The sequence below is a fragment of the Octopus sinensis genome, linkage group LG16 (genome assembly GCF_006345805.1).
Source record: "Octopus sinensis linkage group LG16, ASM634580v1, whole genome shotgun sequence".
Lineage (NCBI taxonomy): Eukaryota > Metazoa > Mollusca > Cephalopoda > Octopoda > Octopodidae > Octopus > Octopus sinensis.
In genome coordinates this window covers 37,288,096-37,309,298 of record NC_043012.1, presented here as the reverse complement: position 1 = coordinate 37,309,298, position 21,203 = coordinate 37,288,096, and the positions used below count along the sequence as shown (strand labels likewise).

Below are 21,203 nucleotides of genomic sequence, written 5' to 3'. Positions count from 1 at the left end.
GCAATATACATACATATATATATATATATATATATATATATATATAACAGGCTTCTTTCTGTCAACAAGATCCACTCCCAAGGGCTTGGTCAGCCTGGAGCTATAGTAGGAGACTTGCCTCGGGTGCCATTCAATGAGAGTGAACCCAGAACAATGTGGCTGAGAAGTTCTCAGGAAGAATAAGCATGACTCACCTTGACTCAGTGTGGTGTGTGACAAGACAATAACCTATTGAATTACAGGTACAACCCATCCCACACGGCCCCCACCAAACCTTGGGCTGACTCATGGCTTGGGCTGACTCATGGCTTCGCTAAAAGACACTGGGTTCTCAGATGGCACACACTCACACCGAACCCCAATCGTGGTCAAGTGAATTTCTTAACTACCTGCCAGGGACGTCGTGCCACCTGGGTAGGCAAGGTAGGCAGTGCCTACCTTGAATAAAATAGATCGATAGCAACATTTCCCTTGTATGACAAAATATGCACCAAATTCAATAAAATTATGAAGGTTACTCTGGTTATTATGCATAAAATACAAAATATTTCATTTTTTTGTAGATTAGGTAGGCATAATTCACCCCTGCTTTTCAATCTCAGTATTAAAGCTACGCATAGTACTACTGTAGTACACATGCTGCGTACACTCCTACAACAATGTTTTCTATACACACTATAAAGGCAGAAGTAAATCTGCCTTCAACTCAGTCGCATGCCTGTGTTTCACTTATTATTTTTTTTGTGTGTGTGTTTTACTACATAAACGTCATCAACTGCCTACCCTGAGTAATTACTCACGACCGTGCCTGCTATTCACCCATGCCACAAGCGCACTTCACTACTGCCACCTACAAAACACTGACCCACTAGTTTCAATGTAAACGAACAATGGAGAGAGAGACGAGCTGTATTTACTACAAGGAACAAAATAACAGGAGACAAAGACCTTCTGTAGTTCCTGTTCGTAAACAACCTTTATTTACTCTCTCATTCATGATTACTCTTAGACTCATTTCAGTCATTTGATTGCGGCCATGCTGGGGCACCACCTTTTAGTCAAACAAATCAACAAATCAATAAAATTCTTTGTAAGCTTAGTACTTATTCTATGAATCTCTTTTGCCGAACTGCTAAGCTACGAGGATGTAGACACACCAACATTGGTTGTCAAGTGATAATGGGGGGGGGGGGACAAACACACACACACACATACACGACAGGCTTCTTTCAGTTTCTGTCTACCAAATCCACTCACAAGGCTTTGGTCAACCCGAGGCTATAGTAGAAGACACTTGCTTAAGGTGTCACGCAGTGGGACTGAACCTAAAACCATGTGGTTAGTAAGCAAGCTACTTACCACACAGCCATTCCTAGCAAATAAGATATTTAAATAACAATATTACCAATGGCTTCAAATTTAGGCAAAGGGCCAGCAAATTTGGGGAGAAGGGCTAAGTCAATTACATTGACCCCAGTGCTCAACTGATATTTATTTTATCAACCCCCAAAAGGATGAAAGGCAAAATCGACCTTTGGCAGCATTTGAACTCAGAACATAAAGACAAACAAAACACTGCCAAGCATTTTGTCCAGTGTGCTAATGATTCGGCCAGCTGCTACCTTGGCCAGCTCTATTATCATTATCATTATTATCATTATTAAGGTGGCTTAGCAGCATTTCATTTGCCTTCATGTTCCAAGTTGAAACGCTGCTGAAGTTTCATTCTTTTGAAGCCAATGGAATAAGTACCAGATGAGTAGTGGGGCCAATGTAATCAATTAGCTCCTGTCCCTAAAATTTCACACCTTGTGCTCCAGTAGAAAAAATTATTATTATTATTATTATCATTATTAGAGTGCCATACCATGTGTATTTGTGTATAACTTCTGGATGAGTTACCTCGGTCCTATATAGTCTTATTATTATTATTATTATTATTATTATCCCTTGGTGGTCTTCCTACTCCAAACTTTTTGTTTTAGTTTTGTCATCTTTTATTTTCCCTCACATTTTACATAATCTCCTCATTCTGTATCATTCTGTACAGTTCCCAATCTTTTCGTTAATAACCCTTGTGGTTAATAACGAAAGCATTATTATTTTTATCATTAACATCATCCTCATTATTATTATCATTATTATTATTATTATTAATCATAAATAATAATAAAAATCATTAGCTAATATGTAATCTAATTAGGCAAATCATTTTCAAGATACCATTTAAAGGATAAAAGATTTATTTAAAGCATTTTTATAAATGGATTACAATATTATCATTATTATTGTTATTATTATTATTATTATTATTATTATAATTAATCCTGTAAGTAGGAAATATAAAAAAAGAGGGAGAGAGAGAAAGAGACAAATTTAGGATTGCACTTACCTTTTAGAAGTGTGACACTTTTGTAGGCAGAAGAAAGTTTTTGCAGTAATACAACCAAGAAATTGTCTCCCGTCAAATAGGCTGGTTCCTCAGTGCATTGGTCATAGACGATAATTTCGGCATTCTCATCAGCATCAATGTGGCATGTTTGAGCCAGCAAATCTTTTATGTGAACCTAAAATTTAACAAAAACCAATATTGCTAATTAGATAAACGGACAGACAGACAGACAGACATGGATGGATGGATGGACAGATAGAAAAAAGAGAGAGAGAGAGATAACCTTTTGTTTTGTCTTTTTCTTACATAAACACTGATGGCTCCTTCTCTCAGTCTCTCTCTCTCTCTCTCTCTCTCTTACTTTCCCATTTTTTCTCTTTCCTTCTTTTTCTTTCTGTCTCGCTGTTGTCTCCGCCTCACACTCTTCTTTCTTCTTTCTATCTGGTTTGTATCAAACTTTAATCTATAATGCTCTCTCTCTCTTTCTCTCTCTCTCTCTCTCTCTCTCTCTCTCTCTCTCTCTCTCTCTCTCAGTATCATTTGCACAGTAACATTTATGAAAGTGATCAAATTTTAAAAACATAACTGGGTTTATCAACATTGATGAATAACAAACCAGACAAGTTGCCTGAATAAAGGCATCTGTGCAAAGTTGATCTCAGCAGAATATGAACTCAGAACGTAAAGGTGGACGAAGTGCCGCAAAGCATTTCGCCCACCATGCTAACGATTCTGCCAGGTTGCCACCTAAAATAATAACAATAATAATCCTTTCTACTGAAGGCACAGGGCCTTGAAATTTGGTTGGAGGGGATTAATCAATTACATTGACCCCCAGTGTGTAACTGGTACTTATTTTATGAACCCCGAAAGGATGACAGGAAAAGTTGACCTCAGTGGAATTTTAACTCAGAACGTAGCGATGAGCGAAATAACGTTGGTTGTCATGGTAGCAGTGATACATCAACATTACCATAACGGCTCTCTCAGAACCATCATCATCATTGTCTTAATGCTTACTTTCTTCCCTTACTTACATGCATAATACAAGACGTTGTTGAAGCAGAACTTTCTATGGGTGGACACCTTTCCTATCACCAGGCCTCACCTGTTTCCAAGCAAAGTAATATTTCCAGTGGCAGACCCAGGGAGGAGGGGAGATCCTGAGGGGCACATGCCCTCCTCAAGAAAAGAAATATGCCCTGCTAAATAATGTTATTAATGCCCTTTCTTCCCGGAATTGTATTCCCTTCTGACCTTGTGCCTCTCTTCGAAAAATTCCTGAGACTGCACCTGATTCCCCACCCCCTTGCTTTTTGAAGACTAGAGGAGAGCCTAATGATAATTATTGATCTCCGTCTATTGATCTCAGCTTTTGGGTTTCAATATCATTACACCCTGTCCGGACATGCTTTCAAAGCATCACAGCAAACACACTGACACCAACTGCACAAACAGAAACATCCTTCGTCTTTCACTTTCTTTTTTCAGTAATTGAATTGTGGCCATGCTGGGGCATTGCCTTGAAAGGTTTAGTCAAACAAATCAGCCCCAGCACTTGTTTCCTTTCTTTTTTTCTAAACCTGGTACTAATTCTGAGGTCACCTTTTGTCAAACTGCTAAGTTACAGAGAAGTAAACAAATCAACACCAGCTGTCAAGAGCTGATGGGAGACACACACACACACACACCTGTAGACCCTACACATACATATAATCTATATATTTCTACACACACACTATATATTATTTCTACACACACACACCCTATACATTATTTCTACACACACACACACCCATTATTTCTACACACGCACACACATTCGCATACTGAAACAAGTACCGGGGCCCAAATGATCCTTGAAAGCCCTGGAGGGTGATGTTCCAGTTTGGCAGCAATCCAATTGCTGAAACCAGTCAGAAAAATGAAGGAATATTCTAGAATGAATGGTAGTTGAAGAATATTCCGAGAGATGTAATGGTATTGAACCCCCCAAAAGATGAGGTAAACAAACTGAGATCAATAATTACCATTCAGTTCTCTTCTAGTTTTCAAAAAACAGACAGAAATATTAAAATAGGAAAACAAGAAATAAATAAAAACAAGCGAAACCGAAATAGGAATTAATTTGAAGATGTGGGGGGGGGGGGATAAGGGAGGTCGGGTCACCAGGGTTATTTTATTTTACTTTTGATGTTGTAGTGGTTGTCTATAGATAACTTTGAGTCTTATTCCTATGATAGATTTTTGTTGATTGAAGCCCGATTCCGTCTTTTATTGATCGGCAACGAGTGCAGGTGTGATGAAATACTCTTTGAACTTTGAATAAAGAGAATACGTCTGCAATATTAATATTAATAATAATAATAATAATAATAATCAACTGGGGAAGAGTTTGTTCCGAAAGAAAATTAATGAGATGTCAAGTGAGTCCAGATATACATGTGTGTGTGTGTGCGTGTGTGTAGTAAGAAGCTTGCCCCCCAACTGCATGGTTCTAGGTTCAGTCCCACTGTGTGGCACCTTGGGCAAGTGTCTTCTTCTATAGCCTCGGGCCAACCAAAGCTTTGTGAATGAATTGGATAAATGGAAACTGAAAAAAGCCTCTGTGTGTGTGTGTGTATTTGTTCCCCCCCCCCCCACCATTATTTGACAACTGGTACTGATGTGTTTACATCCCCGTAACTTGATGGTTCAGCAAAAGAGACTGACAGAATAAATACCAGGTTTTAAATTTTTTGAAATATGTACTGGGGTTGAACAGTTCAACTAAAAACTTTCCAAAGCAGTTCCTCAGAAAAGCTGCAGTCTAACGACTAAAAAAGGATAATCGTTTAACTATGATGATGACATTAACATAATTATGTTAATGAGTTGACTAAAAAATTTTAATTCAAGATTCAGATCCTAGAAAATAATCCAAAATACCATGTTTTCTATGCAAACAACTTTCAGGCGCTGATGCTACTAGTTACAAATTCCACATACCAGATATTAGCAGACTTAAGGGATCGTCTAGAGAGAATGTGCACTACTTTGGCACTTTCTTCTCAATGGCATTATTGTACAGACGCCTTCTCTCGCGGATGTGAGGTCCCAGCAGGGAATGAACTCAGAGTGTCAAGATAAGAAATCAAATACCACAAGATATTTTGCTCGTTACTCTACCACCAATCCAATGCTCGTTTATTATTGTAATATTGGTTTGAAATTTGGCACAAGGCCAGCAATTCCTGAGGAGGTGGGTAAGTTGACTAGATCAACCCCAGTGCTTAACTGGTACTAATTTTATTGAAACCGGTGTTTAACCCTTTCATTACCGTATTTCTGTTGAGATGCTCTGTGTTTCTTTCAATTAATTTTAAATATAACAAAGAATTTAGTAAAATAACTCAGTTATCATTCAGCTAGTGTTAGCAACATAAATTGTGACTAAAGTTTGGTGGAAGATTTTAATTCAAAACTTTTGGAAACATGACATTTGTACTCAGAGCCAGGGCCAGTTTCAGCCAGGTTGGTATCAAAAGGGTTAAGAATTGTTTCTCTATTATATATTTTAACCATTTTGTTACCATATTTCTGTTGAGACGCACTGTGTTTCTTTCAAAGAATTTAGTAAAATAACTTAGTTATCATTCAGCTGGTGCTAGAAACATAAATTGTGACTAAGGTGTTTGGTGGAAGACTTTAATTCAAAACTTTTGAAACAAGATATTCGAACTACAGAGCCAGAACCGGTTTCAGCCGTGTTGGTATCGAAAGGGTTAACTGGTGCTTATTTTATTGACCCTGAAAGGATGAAAGGCAAAGTCAACCTTGATGGAATTTGAACTCAGAATTTAAAGATAAATGAAATGTCGCCAAGCATTTTGCCCAGCGCGATAACAATTCTGCCAGCTTGCTATCTTGTATATTATTATTGCAATATTTATACTTGATTTTGAAGGCGGCGAACTGGCAGAAACATTAGCACACCAGGCAAAATATTTAGTGGTATTTTGTCAGTCTTTATGTTCTGAGTTCAAATTCCGCCAAGGTCGACTTTGCCTTTCATCCTTTCAGAGTCAATAAATTAAGTACCAGTTATGCACTGGGGTCGATGTAATCAACTAGCCCCCTCTCCAAAAATTTCAGGCCTTGTGCCTAGAGTAGGAAAAAATATTTTAAGGTGGTGAGCTGGCAGAAACATCAGCACGCCAGACAAAATGCTAAGCGGTATTTCGTCTGTCTTTACATTCTGAGTTCAAATTTTGCCAAGGTCGACTTTGCCTTTCATCCTTTTGGGGTCAATAAATTAAGTACCAGTTGCATACTGAGGTCGATCTAATTGACTGGCCCCCTCTCCCAAAATTTCAGGCCTTGTACCTGGAGAGGAAAAGAATATTTATTCTTGATTTTAACATATTTAAGATTCCTTTACATAGAATAACTTCCAACTTTAGTGAGACAACATTTGGTAAGGTGAGAATTAATAAAAGTGAAAAAAATATAAATCAATTTCTCAGAACCGAACCAAACCAATATTATGCAAAGACAAATATTTCTTTAATAAATACAAAAAAAAAAACCCACTTCATGAAACATTTGTAAAAATTATCAAGATACAAAACACATTTAATCTATATTATTAATAAACATATTCCATTTATATTGATAATAAAATAATGCAAAAATATTCTTAAAACAATAAACAAACAGAATAGATTTTCTTATCTAAAAATATATCATTTTTTTAATATCTCTCATAACTATCAAGAATATACTATCCTTTTAACGATAACCTCAAATCGCACTTACTATTCCATGTCTGTTTTAATAGCTTCTATAGAACCTACTGTACTATATATCTTATTAATGATACTTCTCATAGTACCTACCCTTCTATATCTTTAATCATATCTCTAGTGGTACTACTATTCTACTATAACATTCTTAATAATCTATTAATACAACACTTCAATACTCTATTTCTGTTATGGTATATAATTGGTCCACCCTATTGGGTGGTTGGTGTTAGGAAGGGCATCCAGCCTGTAAAAACCCTGCCAAAAGAGACACAGAAGTCTGGTGCAGGCTTCTGTCTGGCCAGCTCCTGTCAAACCATCCAACCCATGCCAGCGTGGAAGGAGGACGTTAAATGGTGATGATGATGATGATGGTGATCCCACAGCGCCTACTCTAGATTTCTTTTGGTGATAATTACTAAGTCATAGGGATGTAAACAAACAAACAATGGTTGTCAAAAGGTAAGGGGCCAACACAAATATACATACACATATTTCTTCTATTTCTTTTACTTGTTTCAGTCATTTGACTGCAGCCATGCTGGAGCATTGACTTTAGTCGAACAAATCGATCCCAGGACTTATTCTTTGTAAGCCTAGTACTTATTCTAGTGGTCTCTTTTGCTGAACCACTAAGTTACGAGGACGTAAACACACCAACAATGGTTGTCAAGCAATGGTGGGTGGACAAACACAGACACACAAATACATATATACATACATACAGACACACATATATATATATATATATATATATATATATATATATATATACACATATATATATATATATATATATATATATATATATACGACGAGCTCCTTTTAATTTCCGTCTACCAAATCCATTCACAAGGCTTTGGTTGGCCTGAGGCTATAGTAGAAGACACTTGCCCAAGGTGCCACGCAATGGGACTGAACCTGGAACGATGTGGTCAAGAAGTCAGCTTCTTACCACACAGCCATTCCTGTGTTTATGATATATATATTCATCATTATCATCATCATCATCATTGCTCCCATAGATTAGACAGTGTTTTTTAAGATGCAGATTTTCTATGGCCGGATGCCCTTCCATCTGCCAATGTTCCCCTGTATTCAAAGCAATGTAAAATCTTCCCATGGCCAGACATGTTTTCACAGAACACTGGAAATTAATTGCACTGTGCATGATACTCATTTACAACTTATCACGTGTTTACAAGACAAGGAAATGCAAACATACACACACATGCACACACACTCATGCACACACACACACTATCATACATATATACACACAACAGTCCTATTTTAGTTTCCTTCTTCCAAATCATCCCACAAGTCTTTAGTCAACCTGGGGTGAGAGAAGAAGAAACCTGCCCCAGGTGCCACAGGGTGAGATTGAACTCGAAAGTTCTGAAACCACACAGACACACCTGCACCTAGTGCAGGCTTCCACACAGTTTCTCCATCTCTCGGATTCACTCACAGAGCACTGGTTAGCCCTAGGCTATAATGGAAGACACCTGCCTAAGGTACAACAGAGTGGGGGACTGAACTCAAACCCACATGGTCGCAAAGCCAACTTCTTGACCACACGACAAGGCCAGCACTTTTGATCAACAACAAAAACACAGAAGCAAAAGAAGCACGTTCGAAACGACATCTCTTCTGAACGACACCAAAAATTAAACAATAGCAAAGATTATTATTATTATTATTATTATTGCTGTTGTTGTTATTATTATCATTAGTAGTAGTAGTAGTAGTACTGTGATTATTTGAAGGTGTGTTAACTGGTAATAAAACAATTGAAGGCTGTAATTTGGCATTGAGATAATGAATAAGTATCGGCCGAGCTTAAACAAGCCATCCATTCTGCGACATACAGTTAGCCGGCCTCTCGACAAATGCTAATAAATAAACAATGTAATTTGGTGGAGAACAGAGAGATAGATCCACTATTAAATAGATTAGTAAGAGGGGAGAAGGAGGAGGAGGAGAAGAAGAAGAAGAAGAAGAAGAAGGAGGACAGGACTGTTTGTTGTGTTGAGAAAGAGAGAGAGAGAGTGAGAGCAGTGGGGGTTGGGGGATGGGTGTATAGAGTGAGTGTATAGCGGCATTAATGAGTCACACCGACTTGGATGACAGTCTGCTTTGATATTTAGCTCGTTTCATTGTTAATTACTTTAGTAATTGTTGGTTGTATAATTGGTGACAGTGATACATCAAATTTTGTAGTAAATTATAATGTAAAAATGAGACAAAATGGTCTTGTTAGTAAATAACAACAACAAATAATAATAATAATAATAATAATAATAATAATTATAATATGGGTTTTATATATTTGTATCTCACTGTCACTTTGATGGCATGCATTGCTCTCTCACACAATAATGACGATTATGATGATGATGATGATAGATGCCCTGATGTAGTAAAGCACCAGGCAATGGGTCTCATAGCTTCTGCTCTCAACTGATTGGAAGTGTTATCATGTTTATGTTTTGTCTTGGTCTGAAGCATCGATTCTCAACCAGGGTCCCTGCGTCCCTTGGGGGTCCATATAAGGTTTTATTGTTAAAATTCATCCACAATAAATTAGTTATGCTTCTACAATACAGGAAATATTCCAACAGTTTTTTTTATACTGTTCCTAAGAATATTCAATTATAAAAATACAGTAAGGTTTTTTTTTTTTATATATACAGCAAATAGCTATGAGGGTCCAGCAGAATAGAATAGGGATCAAAAAGGGTCCATAGACAAAAAATGGTCGAAAGGCACTGGTTTAAAAGATGGACTACAGCAAATATTCTGCTCAATACCAGAGAAATTTGCTGGTCACTTGCTTGACCATAACCAGTTGTTGAGTATGTCCCTTGCTGGCCAAAGACATGTGCATTTCTGATCCTAAGAAGGAGTGGTGAAGGAGCATCATAGCCATGTGTTGAGAGGGGATTCTTTAGGGTTTGAATAATTAAATCCTGGAAACATGAGTGTTTCATTCATCATCTGCTAACAACCCTTATTCAGAGACCTTTTGAGCAGGATGGGCTACTTGACCTGAAGAAAATTCTAACTGGACCCCAACTTGCAAGATCATGCGCTGTTTATCTTGATATGAGGTTACCATGTTGCGCACATATGGTTGTGATGCCCATGCCAGGTGCACCCTTATTAGACGGGTAGACATGATGGCTATATTAGGATTTGTATATCTGTACCACAGCATCACTTTGATGCCATTCACTGCTCTCTCACACCAAAATAATGATGGTGATGATGATGATGATAAGGCCAGAAATCTTGAAGGGAGGGGCTATTTGAATACATCAACCCCAGTACTTACATTGACCCCGACAGGATGAAAGGCAAAGCTGACCTCATAAAAGAATACCTTGGTTCCATTCATTCATCCTTCAATGCGGTTGAACAACCAATCCCAACCAGTCGGAATTCACAGTATAGGTTGTATGAATATGACACCTGATTCGCAAGACCACCATTTGGATGACTTTCCTGGGTCGCTGTCTCACCCTTGAATGTCAATCCATCATGGAGTAACTTACTAACAGTGGTGTGAGCTGGAGTCACATGAAACAAAGTGTTTTGCTCAAGAACACAATACACAGCCAGTCCGGGAATCGAAACCTCAATCTCCTGATTGCTAATGCACTAGACCATGTGCCCTCACAGTCTTGATTCCAGTTAGTTTTGTTGCCAACTGATTTTTATGACATGAAACATCATCATCATCATCATCGTTTAATGTCCCCTTCCCATGCTAGCATGGGTTGGACAGTTCGACCAGGGTCTGGGAAGCCAGGTGGCTGCACCAGGCTCCAGTCTAATCTGGCAGTGTTTCTACAGCCGGATGCCCTTCCTAACACCAACCACTCCATGAGTGTAGTAATACACGCAATATTTTCAACCCAAAAGTTGTTGATATTAAAAGAAAGCAATAATAACAAGAAGAACAACGAGAGGGAAATATCTCACCTTATCATGCTGTAAACGTCTTTTCACCAGCTTAGAGCAACAGACGTTGACTGAGTGACGTATATGGCAGGTGTTAAACTCCAGAAATGAGCGGCTGTCGATAATAAGTACCTGTAAAAGAGAGCCATGAAGAAAGAAGCTGTATTGATATTCAATTTCTAGCCGATCTGGAATCACAGAGAATGGTAATTACATAGAATGTGAAACAGAAAATGTAAATTTTTCATAAAGTAAAAAAATACCTGCTTTCTTTTTGAAATGGAAACATGCAAATTGGAATTACTCTTAAAACTCCATCAACCAATCAATGTCAGGTCAAAGAAACGAATTTTAAACGATGGTAATTAAGATGTTAATGACACGGATAATGAGGATAAACAAACTGCCCCGTTTTTTCCATGATGCTGGCATGACTATGTGGTTTAGAAACTTGCTTTGTACCCACATTATTTCAGGTTCAAACCCACTTCCCAGCACCTTGAGGAAGTATCTGCTAAGTATAGCTCTGGGCCAACCAATGACATTTGAGTGAATTTGGTAAATGGAAACTATACAGAAGCCCACTGTGTGTGTGTGTGTGTGTGTGTGTTTGTCCCTCTACCTTTTGACTACCTGTGTTGGTTTGTTTACGTACCCATAGCATAGCAGTCCAGCAAAGGAGATTGATTTAATAAGTACCAGACTTTAAAACAACATGAGAAGGACAAATGCATTGAGATGGAAGAGAGTTCCAAAGACGGTCAGCTACGACCAGAGAAAGGCTTCCTCACTCATGGAAGCACAAAGGCATTTGGATGAAGAGGATGCGAGTTTCCTAGTCAGGCAAAGTGGCACAAAGTGGCACAAGGTAATCTGGCACTCAGGGAGGAAGTTCATCAGAGCACCTTTAGTGGTAATAACAACAGGAAAGACTAAGTCATTTGCAACAAGTATATCCAGGCTGTTCAATGTACAACAGACTAAGATGAAGGTTGGCAACAGAAAGGACATCCAGCCATGGAAAATTTTGCTTCAACTAAGTCTCATCTGACCTATGATGTTAAAGCCAGTATTTTTATCTCTTTGCAGCTTCACCAGATCGTCACTCCCACCCTCTCCTCTAAAACCTGAGTAGGAACTTAGTTCCTCTACACCAAGAGACTTGTTCTGTTCTGACCTCTTTTCTTATATGTTTGCCCTCATCTCCAAGCATAAAGCAACCTCCCTCAGGCTTTGCAATCTTGCAAGCTGCATGGCAATCTCATTGGCGTTGGCGTTGGTAGCATAAAAAAAGGTACCCAGTCCACTCTGCAAAACTCGTGCCAATGAAGATGCTGAAGTACAATGCAGTTCTTAGACATTTCAGATCTTGTCAAGCCATCCAGCCAATACCAGGATGGAACATGGACATTATATGATAACACTGATGATGATGATGATGAATATTAAGTGGGTTGGCAATGAAAGGGTTAACCTTGTTTAAAAAAAAAAAGAGAAAACCCTTTTATGCTAAATGGTTGCTCAGTAATGTGGTGAATGAGAAAAATAAAAGCCAGATATTTACTTTGTAGGGCAACAACGAAAAATAAAAGAGAAGCTGTTGTAACTTACCTTCTCTAAAAGATTCGATATTATTTCTACTAATCCATAGGGTTCCATCAATTTCCATGGAACCTCTTGTGTGACTAAGTTTTGGTCAGTGTCAGTGACTTGGACAGGAGGTTCGCTGTCCATAACTTTCAGTGGCAGAACGCTCATAGTGTGACAGTCCGGTTTGGGAAGCTGAAGCTAATAACGGGAACAGAAGTGGTAGAAATGGACATTGAGGAACAACAGCGAAGAGCTGGAAAGGAAGGGATTAAAGGAGAACTAGCACTCATTGTTAGGGAGGGTTCCTGACCAAACCATACTGGTGATATTACAGGAAAACAAGGTAATAGTTTAGGTTTTCTGAAGTTCTCGTCCTGCATACTGGTTTTGCGAGTTCTGTCTCAAGATAACATTTCCGTGGCTTACTGTTTCATTCTCAAAATTCTGTGTGGCTGGTTGAAGAGTTTTCTTTAGACTAAAATCTGAAATCATTGACATCTTGGAGATTGGCATCTTGATAGGATGCTAACATGGAACTGAGGTGAATCACATGTGAAGTCCGTAGAATTCTGAAATATTCATAAAGATGAAATATTCATAAAAATAATGAAAGACAATTTAAAAATAAAAAAGTGAAAAAAATAGCAAAAAATTCCAATGGAATCTGAAGTTAGTTTAAAGAATATGTTTACAGATAGGTAGTAGCAGTAGTAGTAGTAGCAGTAGTAGTAGTAGTAGTAGTAGAAGTAGTTTATTTATTTTCTATAGCCTCAGGTTCAACCATACTCTGTGACTAAAACTGGGTAGATGGCTCATTAGGTGAATTGTAACTGCAGTTCAAAATATACAGCCTTGTTATACATTGCATTGTGCTAGTTCTGCAGCCCTTTAAACCAGCCATATCTGGCCCAAATATTCTATCTGTTTTATGTTCAAACAGGGTAGATCCAGCCTCTCACACTTACCTTGCAATGCCATTCTTATAATAAACAATCATATCTTTGAAATCTCAAAGCTACATGACAATACAAGATTTTTTTTTTTATATATATATAAATAAATGAAGCTAACATTTGGCAGAATCATCTGAATGCTAAAGGGTTAATGCATATACACAGTTTGATCGTCCAGTTGCTGCAGTATTTGTCTCAAGATAACATCTCTTATGGACATGCTGCATTAAAATTAAAAGATTTAAAACGCTTTTTTTCTTAATATTTGACTTGATCGGTGTTAAGTTTCTTTGACAAAAAAAAATGAAAGAAAATTTGTGTCATTTGTAGAAGTTATGAATTGAATTATTTCATAAAGTTCTATCTATTGTTGAGTCACAGCTCACTGCATAGACATAATAGATTTCCAGATGGAGAAGTTCAAATTATGACTACAGACACACACGTCACGTTAGTCCCATTCACAAAAAACATTTCCCTCACAACTAAACGCAACACTCAGAGTATCAAGTGTGACGGCGAAACAACAGAACACCAAATATACTACTTAAAAACTCATAGTACCACATTTAGAAAAATGACTAACAAAATATAGACACTTATTAGTAAATATACACGGCTGCACCCCCTATAAAAGGTTTACAATGGTTGGCAGTCATTAAATGGCGTTGGTGACGTCACTGGTAATGACAATATTGTCATTTGTCCTTTTCACATCCTTTTTCCCATGCTGCTAGACATTAGCTGAGCCTCCTCAATCACGACAAGTTGCCATTTGTTGAATTTCTTAGTCATCTCCTTTGTAAGATTCAACATTCTGAGATCAACTCTCACCACTTCTTCCCATAGCTTCCTCGGTCTTCCTCTTCCATTCCAGGCACTCCTTCACTCATCTGTTCTCATCCCAACTCATTACCATTCCAAAACAATGCAATCCTCTCTCTCTCATACTCTACCTCCAATTCCTCTTACACTCGGCACCTAGTTTTCCTCTCAGTACATCTGTGCCTCTCGGTCGCTCATGCACATAAATGCCACACACCCAGTGAAGCAAGGCTGCATCATTCCTTTACAGTCTTAACACATTCTCAGTATATGAGGGGTGCTGAAAAGTTCCTGGCTTTGGGTAAAAGGAAATACAGGAGGATCAGTTAATTATGATGTTATTCAACATATTCCCCTCTCAGATTCACACACTTATTACAGTGGTCCTTTAATTTTGCCAAGCCCTGTAAAAAAAAAACTCAGAAGATTGGGCCTCTAATCAGGTCTTTCGTGATACCATTAAAGACAAGGACCCCGCTCAGACAGTACCCCAGTCTCACTACCACCAAGCTTTCCCATTTAAACACACTAAAAAACTAAGAGAAAATGATAGTTTTAAGATAAATAAACATACAAGGAAGAAGTAGCGTGACTGTTCACACCGTAAAATGTGTAAGCACAGACCTGGAAGTGCAGTTAAGTAGCTTGCTTTGCAACCACCAATCCCTGGTGATGTTTTTCTCAGAGATGGTGCCCAACTGACCCTACAATACTGTGTAGTTGACAAAATCAAAAACAATGCACATGCACGAAATTATAAATATAGAATCGTTACAATTTACCCATCACACCCTGTATGTATATATATGTGTGTGTGTATATATATATATATATATATATACACACACACACATGTATATACATATAAATATACATAGAGAGAGAGGATTTCTATACTGAGCTTTCCTAGCCTTCACCTATTGTCTATATATACATATATGTATGTATGTGTGTTATTGAGTTTGTGCCACCATCACCACCACTTGACAAGTGGTGATGGTTTGGTTACATCCCTGTAACTTCGCGATTTAGCAAAAGAGGCCAACAGAATAAGTCCCAGACTTTAAAAAAATAAGTACTTTGTTCAGTTTGTTCAACTGAAATCCTTCGAGGTGGTGCTCCAGCATGGCTGTAGCTAATTGACTGCAACGTGTAAAAGACAGATGATGAAATGGAAATAGTTTTAGAGTCACCAGCAGAAGTAAACATAAAAAGAGTTGTTGACATCTTAGAGAGAGGAAATCCCGACAATAAGGATGTTGGAGCAATTCAGAGCAAAGAATGATGGAAGTGACAAATATTTAAGTGTTAATAGTTCATTGTTCTCACGAAAGGAAACACTCGTTCACAGCTGTAAATACAGGAATACCTCACAGTATGAGGTTAATTCTTAATCCGTTCCATGACCGAGCTCGTCTTACGATTTGGTTTACTCGTTTTACAAATGAATTTCCCCCAGTGAAATTAACTAAAATATAATTAATCCGTTCCAAATCACCAAAACCACCCAAAAGTAATTTTTTACGGGTTTTAAAACAGAAAAGGTGTCGTTACAAGTAAAATGACAATTATAAAAAAAAAAAAGAGAATGCCAAAGAAATATGTAAACTGACTTATATGGTGGAAAATACAGTAAACAAACATAAACCAGGTGGAGAGTGATAAGAAATGGTTTCAGATTCATCATATCTCAAGTATTAAATCGAGATATTAAGAAAAAAAAAAAAAGAAAGAAATTGCTTCAAAATGTTGCGAAATAGGTTTGGCTATGTGGTTAAGTTCACTGCACAATTCAGAACCACATGGTTCCAGGTTCAATCTGATTAGAATGACGCTTAGGTCAAGTGTCTACTGCAAGAACCTTAAGATGATCAATAGCATTGTGGGTGGAATTTGGTAGATGTAAACTATATGGAAGCTTCTATTTTGGCAGTGGCATTACAGCACAGGATTATAAAAGGCCTGGTGGAAATTCTTCCAGTTAAGTGCTCTGAGTTCAAATGTTGCCAAGGTGGACAGCTTTTCATCCTAGTGGAATTGACAAAAAAGAAACACCAACCTGACGCGGTAGACTGGTTCAGAGACCTTACAGCATTTGTTCCAGCTCTTTGATTTCTGAGTTCAAATCTCATCATAGCCTACTTGGGTGGCAGATCTATCACCCAGTTTAACACCCAGCACCTGGGACCTCAGGTGTCTTCAGAGGACACCACTCTGTTTTAAGTATACTTCTGCACCTGTTATTACCATTCTCCTTAACTAGTCTTGGAGGCCCAGAAGAACAACATGGACACTGCCTTCCCTCTGGACAAAAAGAAAATACATTTGTGTGTCTGAGTATACCCATATAAAAACACCATGCCAACTTGCATCCCTTTAAATCAAAGGTTCTCAACCCATTTTGTCCAAAGGCTCCCGTTTGACCCTTGGAGTCACAAACGGTCCCCTCCCTTAGAAAATATTTTAATTTTTCAATATACTACTTATTTTGATATCAGTAGATAATGATTAAAAAATAAAGGACATCGTTTTACATATGCACTTGTATGCAATCGGGAGTACAGATGTAGAAATTGAAATGAAAAAAAAAACGAAATAATGAATTTAAAGTTTGGTAATTGTGTTTATTTGCACCACGCGTCACTTATGAGATCAACATGTTGTCTATTGAAAGGGTGCTCTTTTGTACAAGAGATCCCCTTTGCTCTCAAATACCCCACTTGAGCTCCAAATGGTCCCCGTTGAGAACCTTTGCTTTAAATCAAAAGGTAACTTAGCAACCCCATAAAGAGGGACCAGTAAAATAAGTATCAAACTGAAGTAACTACTAGGGGTTGGTGCAATTAATAATAACCCATCAAATTAACCCTTTCATTACCATATTTCTGTTAAACTACTCAAACCTGTTACTATTCCCTTCCCACTACCTTGTCCCCTGCCATACTCCCACAGCTTCCTTCCCCTCTTACAATTTCCTTTGTCCCTCCACCTAAGATCAATGCCCACTCACTCTTCTATTCTCCCTTGGCTAAAGGGGCTACTTAAGAGCCTTAACTTTGCAAGTTATGAAGCAATCATCATTAGTGCTGGTGCCACAAGAAAAACACCCAGTAAAGTGGTTGGCATTAGGAAGGGCATCCAGCGATAGAAACCTTGCGAAAGAAGACATTGGCGTATGACAGAATCCTCCACCTTGTCAGACTCTGTCAAACTATACAACCCATGCCAATATGGAAACAAGACACTGATTGAATCAAAGACATAATAATACTGCTTTTGTTTTAATTTATTTTGAAAATAACAAAGAATTTAGTAAAATAACTTTGTCATTATGAAAATGGTGTTTGGAACATAAATTATCAAGAAATTTTGATGGAAGATTTTAATTTTGATCACTTTAACCCTTTTGTTACCATAATTCTGTTGAAATCCACTGACTTTGTTTCAAGTAGTTTTGAAAATAATGAAGAATTTAGTAAAAACAATTTTGTCATTATTAAGCTGTTGTTTGGAACATAAATGGAGAAGAGGCTTTGATGGATGGTCTTGATTTAGACCACTTTAGAAGTGGAAATTTGTAACATAGGCTGAGAAACAGACAGGTTGGTGTCAAAAAGGCTTAAAGCTGTGACTAATGAGGGAAGCCAGAAAAATAGACGAAGGAGTGATAATAGGACACATGGATCATAAGCAAACAAACAACAAAGCAACAGGAAAAAAACCAGTTTTGAATGAGAATGAAAGCCGTTTAAAAATGGGCTCATTGTTCTAGATCTTTTCATTGGTTTTCAGAGACTATATCCTGCTATGAGCAAATACAACAGGATATTTAGAGGGAAAAGTCCTTAAAACGTCAAGGATATCATCAAGATGCTAAATACAGTTTGTGGAATTAGTAATCACACATATTTGGTTGATCCTGAAAGAGCTGCTCACTTCCATGAAATAAACTGAACGAAGAATATCAACAAGAAAGTAACAGAAAGAAAAAACCTGTTCAAATGCTAATAAAATTTGTACCATGAGAAGTTAGTTATAAATTTAGGGAGTCAGACATTATGATGATACTGCAGCCAGAGACAGGACGATAATTGTCAACATGGCAGCCGACAACAGAGACATATAGGTAAAAAGATTTACAGAGATGTACTTGCATAGCAAGTGACTTGATCTGAGATCGTGTGCTGGAACGAAAACAATTGCAGCATGGAAGGTGTTTGTAAGCCATTTAAGAAACACACAAAAACCATTAGATTCACTTCAACATTTAAATTTAATTTGTAAAGATATTTTCGCCGCCTTGAGACCACGACCTGTTCACTGACAAAACTTTGTGCTGCATCTGAGAAAGTAACAGTTAGTTCATGATATATATGTATGTATGTATGTGTGTGTGTGTGTGTGCATGTATGTATGTACGTACGTACGTATGTATGTGTGTGTGTATGTATGTATGTAAAAAGAATTATTTATATTTGAAAGACGATGGTAGCTCAATGTTTGTAGAGGATAATTCAAAGTAAAGTAGCGGGATAGATATGTGATATAAGATGCTGAAAGGCTGCGTAAGGTGTAATCCAATACTTTGGATGTTAACTAGACTGTGGCTGCAGGTATTCCTGGCAGACGATTGGTGCATCAACACTTCCTGTACTTTCAGTTCACTGATAAAATAGATAATGCATTAATCCAGATGTAAAAATAATGGTCTGCAACAATGAGTCATAGAAAGTACATCACAAATGTTGTTACCCACGTTACAGCATCGAAGGGAGATGCTGTGACAAAAACTGTAGATGTTCTTACATCAGACAATAACTCCTCACCACACACACACACACGAATGAACGTGTGTATATTAAGAACATTCATAGTTTCTAAGTGTTTTTTTTTCTATCTCCAGTGTAGGAAGCCACATTACACTTAAATGAAAACGAAAGACATCATGAAAGACCCAAGATCCCCTCCTCCAATGCCCCCCTCCCCTCTCAAAGGATCTTTGTCTTTGCAAATTACTTGCTGCCCCTGTCAGTGCTGATGCTGTGTAAAAAGCATCCATTGTGAAACTGTAAAAACCTTGCCAAAACTGATTTTGCCTGTGCCAAGTAAAAAGCACTCAGTCTGCTCTGCTGGGTGGTTGGCATTAGGAAGGGCGTCCAATCATAAAAACCCTGCCAAAACAGACACAGGAGTCTGGTGCAGGCTCCTACCTGGCTGGCTCCTTACAAACCGTCCGACCCATGCCGGCATGGAAAGTGGATGTTAAACGACGTCGATAATGATGATTGCATTTAATGGCATGGAGGATACACGGATATATTAGACCCAAGTTTCTCACCCATTTCTTACCTATGGACCCCTTCTGATTCCTGTTTTACTCAGGTGGACCCTTGGAGCCATGTTTAAAAAGTCCTTTCGTTGTTTTATAATTAAATGTTATAGAAAAGAAATTGTTAAACTATTTTGTGTTTTGTGGAAGTTTAATTCATTGCACAAATTTTAACAACAAAATTTTATATGGACCCTGGTCGAGAACCACTATATGAGATGCATCCCTAATTTCAACAGCTCATATTCAAAGGAAAAAGGGGTTTTAAAGCATAAAGCTTATGGGATGTTATATAATGAAACATAGTCGGATGAGAGTGAACAGCATGACACAATGTCAGACTAGAATATGGTATATTTTGTGAGACGGATCACTCACAAGCATTTGAAAAGATCACTTAGTTCTAGAGGTCCACTTCAAGGCAGCAGCAACGAACCGATATGACCAAAGCCACAGCAATAAAAAAAAAATTCTTCATGCTAAAAAATCGGTACAACATGAAACAGCATTATTGTTATAAGTACAATGATGTATGATGAATTAACAATGGAAGAGGTCATTGTTGAGTCATGGTTTTTAAAAAGACAACAACAGTCTGAGGTGCAGGTGTGGGGCTGTGTGTTAAGAAGCTTGCTTCCGAAACACTTGGTTCCAGGTTCAGTCCCTCTTCATTACATCTTGGGAAAGTGTCTTCTGCTATAGCCTCAGGCCAACCAAAGCCTTGTGAGTGAATTTAGTCGACAAAAACTGAAAGAAGCTCATTGTGTGTGTGTGTGTGTGTGTGTATTTGATACAGGGCAGAAGGAAACCCTTTGGTTCCATCATGGACAAATTCTCATGTGGCAGCACAATAACATGTAGCTAGTCCACAACATTATGTTTGGTGACAGGCAAGACATAGCAGTAAAAATCTTGACCCCCTGCCTACCAAAAAAATAATAAACAATAATAATAATGATAATCCTTTCTAATACAGGCACAGGGCCTGAAATGTTGGGGGAGGAGGATAGTCGATTAAATTGACCCGAGTACTTGACTGGTACTTAATCTATTGACCCCGAAAAGATGAAAGGCAAAGTCGACCTCGGCGGAATTAATATAATAATAATTCTTTCTACTATACGCACAAAGCCTGGAATTAGGGGTGGGGACTAGTCAATTACATTGACCCCAGTGCATAACTGGTACTTATTTTATCGACCACAAATGGGTGAAAGGCAAAGTCGACCATAGCAGAATTCTGCCAGCTCATCAACTTAATAATGATAATAATAATAAGAATAAGAATAATAATAATGATGATTTCAAATTTTGCCACAAGGGCAGCAATTTTGGGGAATAGGCTGAATCGGTAACATTGACCC

General features: G+C 37.9%; 1 protein-coding gene across 3 annotated transcripts in view; it reads right to left on the bottom strand.

The window, feature by feature from the left end:
* LOC115220459 (tyrosine-protein phosphatase vhp-1-like) overlaps positions 1-13,314 on the bottom strand; it is an 87,397-nt gene extending 74,083 nt beyond the window's left edge. For all 3 annotated transcript variants that reach the window (XR_005002504.1, XM_029790586.2, XM_029790587.2), the window contains exons 1-3: positions 12,754-13,314; positions 11,164-11,274; positions 2,393-2,567 (exon numbers count right to left, since the gene is read on the bottom strand). Coding sequence is in view for 2 of the 3 variants with exons in the window: in XM_029790586.2 (XP_029646446.1) it covers positions 2,393-2,567; positions 11,164-11,274; positions 12,754-12,900 (433 nt within the window). In the remaining variant the exon portion in view is untranslated. The remainder of the gene's footprint in view (positions 1-2,392; positions 2,568-11,163; positions 11,275-12,753) is intronic.
* Between the last annotated feature and the right edge of the window lie 7,889 nt (positions 13,315-21,203).